General features: G+C 31.4%; 1 protein-coding gene across 1 annotated transcript in view; it reads left to right on the top strand.

The window, feature by feature from the left end:
• The window catches only part of LOC137638627 (cuticle protein AMP4-like), a 6,575-nt gene that overhangs the window by 423 nt on the left and 1,152 nt on the right, over positions 1-5,000 (top strand). Inside the window, exon 2 of the mRNA XM_068370882.1 lies at positions 2,002-2,213. Coding sequence (XP_068226983.1) covers positions 2,002-2,213 — 212 coding nt within the window. The remainder of the gene's footprint in view (positions 1-2,001; positions 2,214-5,000) is intronic.

Genomic DNA, 5,000 nt, shown 5'->3' with positions numbered 1-5,000 from the left:
ATGAGGAAATATATTTTGCGAGATAAATCCTGAAAATATCTTTTTATTTTGTTGTTGACTTGCAGTAATAATTGTTTTTTTTTTTTTTGTTCCTTATACGTTATATCTTTATTTTATATTTTGATATAATTCATATGTTTTACGGTTTTTCCATCTTCACTTTCTATACCAAGACTCTAACATATGAGATTTTGATGACTTCAACATTACTAGTATTTTTCGTGAAGTTGTGTGTGTTTGTTTATTAAATTTCCTCCTCTTACTTCGAGTGAAAATATTTTAATACAAGAACAAATAATTACCTAAACATTCAAACATGTTTCTTTTTCTCGAATGCTTAAACTATTCACCAGTTGCAATATATTTTCCCTTTAACTGAAAATAATGAGCGTCTATTGTGCAAACGATTACTTGAGAAAAAAACGAAAAAACGCCATCTTTCTTCTTTGAAGAGTATATTTGGTTCCGCCTCGCACGAAAAAGTCCCGAGATAAACTAAGATTAGTTTGTCAGTTAAATCCTCTCTATTACTGCATTTCGAGAATCATATATTGTAGAGCACGTTAATTGTTAAATCCTCGTTATCATAGCATTTTGAAAAAAAAAAAAAAAAGTCTCCAACTTCTACCTGAAATCCTTTATATTATCAATGCTTTTGATGTCGAGTGCCAGGTCGTATTATGATCTTGGGGCTTCATATTTGAAAGTTCTATGATCCACAGCTGAAGTACTACATTTTGACACCTCATCGTCGAGGAACTACAATAACTTTAAATCCTCCGTAATTGTTCTCGTATCGATACGATTTGTAAAAATTCTCTCTATTTTCGAGGACTATCTCTCATAACTTGATGCCATTGCATGTAACTTTAAAATTATTCTAGCTTTAATAGGCGCTAGAGTAATTCACTCAGTACATGAATAACTTATTCAAGTTGCAACATCTTTTATCAGTATTGTCCCTCAGTTTACAATGTTTTGTTTGTAACATCTCGAGTTATCCAGTGGGTAATTTGCCATATATATATATATATATATATATATATATATATATATATATATATATATATATATATATATATATATATATATATATATATATATATATATATATATATATATATATATATATATATATATATATATATATATATATATATATATATATATATTTACAGTAATTAATACCTGGAAGGATTTTAGTCGTAATCGCTAAGATGTTTTTAGTACACAAATTATCTATTGGTTTGATGACAATTGAGTATTTAATATAAGTTTAAATAAGCCAAATTTGCTATTGGGTCTGCTGCTTCTCCTTCAGGTAACTCTTCCCCTTGTTTTCCTCTCTGAAAAAAATACTCTATTCATGCACGAATCTCCTTCATTTTTCCTCCCGCAGGACACCAAGTTGTAACTTCCTATAGGTAGTTCCCACATGTAACTTTCATCCTGGCAAAATAATTGACCCTCCGGGGACTTTCCTGTAATGTATCCCTACCTACCGTAATTTATCCCTAGATGCGCCTTTAATCGGTCCCAATTTGTTCTAACTGTATAAATTTTTTGTCCTTAGTTGTCTACAACTTGTCCTTGCTTTCCAAAAGTTTGTCCTTGCTTGGTCACTACTTGTCCCTTCTCTGCAAAAGCTTGTCCTTAAGTGGCCACGACATGTCCCAACTCTCTTGAAACTAGTTCATACTCTCTAGAAAAACATCCCTGCCCTCCCATATTGTATCCCTAATCTCCCGAAATTTGTCCCTACACGACTGCTACTCGTCCCTACTCTCCAGAAACTCTCCACTAACCTCCCTTACCGTGTCGCTAATCTCCTGAAATTGGTCCCTACTTCCCAGAAACACGTCCCTATCAACAAAAACTCTCCCCTACCCTTTCATAAATTGTCCCTAATCTCCCAAAATTCATCCCTATTCGACTGCCACCGGCCCAACTCTCCCCACCGTCTGTAGGCAATACAATCAACCAAACCTCCTCCTCCTACAGGTAGTTTTCGCCTGCTTGGCCGCCGTTGCCCTGGCCGCCCCCCAGCCCCAAACTCCCAACGAACTGAACGCGGTGCCCATCCTCCGCAATGACCGTGAAGACGACGGCGCCGGACGGTTTTCCTACGCTTACGAGACCGGAAACGGAATCGTCGCCAACGCTGAAGGAACTCCTGGCGTCGAAGGACAGAGCAACATCGAGGGAACTTACAGGTTCGTAGTTGTTATAAGTTTGAATGTGTTTTTCAATTTATTTTTTTGCAATCTATTTTTGCAATTTATTTTTTCCATTTTATTTTTGCAATTTATTTTTGCAATTTATTTTTGCAATTTATTTTTTCCATTTATTTTTCTATTTATTTTTCAACTTATCTTAATTAATTTTTTCAACTTATTTTTTCATTGATGGATTAAAGAATTCTCTCTCTCTCTCTCTCTCTCTCTCTCTCTCTCTCTCTCTCTCTCTCTCTCTCTCTCTCTCTCTCTCTCTCTCTCTCTCTCTCTCTCTCTCTCTCTTTCATATCTTTATATTTTGCTGGACTTAATCTTCGGGTTTGTCCTGATCGAGAAATTTTCCTTTATCACTATTCGCCAATCTTAAAATCTACCAAATAAAACTTGCTAGTATATTCATTATTATTGTCTTGGTATCGTCTGTAATAATGACTTTTAAAAGAAAGATCTATCCTCTCCCTTAGTATTCACTTAAAAGTTTTTCATACGAATAGAATTAATAAACTTTTCTGGAGAAGTTTTTGTATTCGGCTCTATTTGTATAAACGTTTGAGCTTTTTTGTATTATAAAACATATTCACCAATTTTTCAAACTCTCAGTAAACGTATTTTTGCACTAGATATACCACACCTCTTGTATTGATGTAAATATCATCCAAGAAAGTTTGTTTCTAAGCGAATAGAATTAATAAACTTTTCTAAAGAAGTTTTGCTATTGGATCTTTTAGTATCAATGTTTAAGTTTCTCTGTACATAATATATCCACCATTTTTTTTTTTTTATAAGAACTTCCAGTAAACATATTTTTGCACTGGACAGACCACACCTCTTGTGTTGATGTAAATACCATCCAAGAATTTCTTTGCGTGCGCATTTCTCCACTCATCTGTGTGAATGGGTAGGCCATTTATTCAGTAATTTGAAGCAAATTCCTGTAAAATATACTAATGAAAGAACGACGCCCCTTTGTAAAAAATATGCGATTGGTATGCGAAGATTTTAGTGACGAAACGAAAGAAAACTAGTTTGACCACATTCTGGGACAAGAATGTGAACGAGCGAGTTTTATTTTATTTTTTCCCCATTGATGGAAATGCAAAGAGATCTTGATATGAAAATGCATTACGAATATGCTTTCCTTATGAGTTCATTGGGAGGACATGCAATAGGGCATTCGTGTCTAGCCTAATTATGCTCATGCATGATTATATTAGAAGAAATTTACAGTATTTGTGTATGAAAGTTGATGGCATGGGTAAAACTACACACTCACGCACACGCACAACACACTATACTGTATATATATATATATATATATATATATATATATATATATATATATATATATATATATATATATATGTATGTATATGTATGTATACATACATACACTATATATATATATATATATATATATATATATATATATATATATATATATATACATACATACACTATATATATATATATATATATATATATATATATATATATATATATATATATATATGTATGTATATGTATGTATACATACATACACTATATATATATATATATATATATATATATATATATATATATATATATATATATATATATGTATGTATACATACATACACTATATATATATATATATATATATATATATATATATATATATATATATATATATATACATACATACATATATATCTATATATCTATATCTCTATATCTCTCTATCTCTCTATATGTATATAGCGTATATACTGTATATACTGTATATATATATATAAATATATATATATATATATATATATATATATATATATATATATATATATATATTTATATATATATATATAAATATATATATATATATATATATATATATATATATATAAATATATATATATATATATATATATATATATATATATATATATATATATATATATATATAAAATGTGTGTGCGCGCGCGCGCCGTGAATCGGATGAAGACTGTGAATTTCCCCAAATAATTTCTTTAATGTTGTGACACAAAAACGTTAGTTTTATGCAAAACTTGTAACTTCAACTATCAAGAGTAAAGGGACATTAGGAAATGGTAGTAATGATAATTCTAATGATATAAATTATTAAAAAAATCATATCATACACAAAATTTTAATGTTTCCGTAGATATAAGCATAGGAGCAGAACGAGAGACAATTTTGGAGATAAATTAACTTTTTATCTAAAACCTTCGGACACAACAAATAAGAGATAGCATTTGAAGGAGAGATGTCGTATAAGGAACTGATTATGCAGAGAAAATTAGAGATTGCTTGCAAGACGTGAGATGAAATAATCCTTGTTGCAACCCTGATCTATAACCCTTTCATCGGAAAGGATGAGAGAGAGGGGGAGGGGGTTGCAAATCGTGATGCTTTTAAAGCTTATGGAATCCTAAAAACGTCGAAGAAAAGCATGGCATAAAAAGAAAGGACATTTTTTCATCACGTTATCACTTCCCTAAAGATATAATAAGCGGTTACATTTAAGGAACAGACGAAACGAAATGAATTCCTCGAATTATAGCGAAGAAGCATCACTTCCCTCCCGGTGCAATCGTGACTTTGCGCTTTCACTCCTTCGTTTGTCTCTCATCCAAGCGAGGAGTCAGTCACTGGTTCAAGGTCAACCACTTTAAGCAAGCTAGTCTCATCTGCTTTTCGCCTGCCCATCCTTCTAATTATCACTGTTGTCATTATTCTTTCCAATCTTCCTCGTACATCCCTTCCTAT

Source organism: Palaemon carinicauda, chromosome 3, assembly GCF_036898095.1.
Source record: "Palaemon carinicauda isolate YSFRI2023 chromosome 3, ASM3689809v2, whole genome shotgun sequence".
NCBI classification, from domain to species: Eukaryota; Metazoa; Arthropoda; class Malacostraca; order Decapoda; family Palaemonidae; genus Palaemon; species Palaemon carinicauda.
This window is presented reverse-complemented; position numbering and strand designations above follow the sequence as displayed.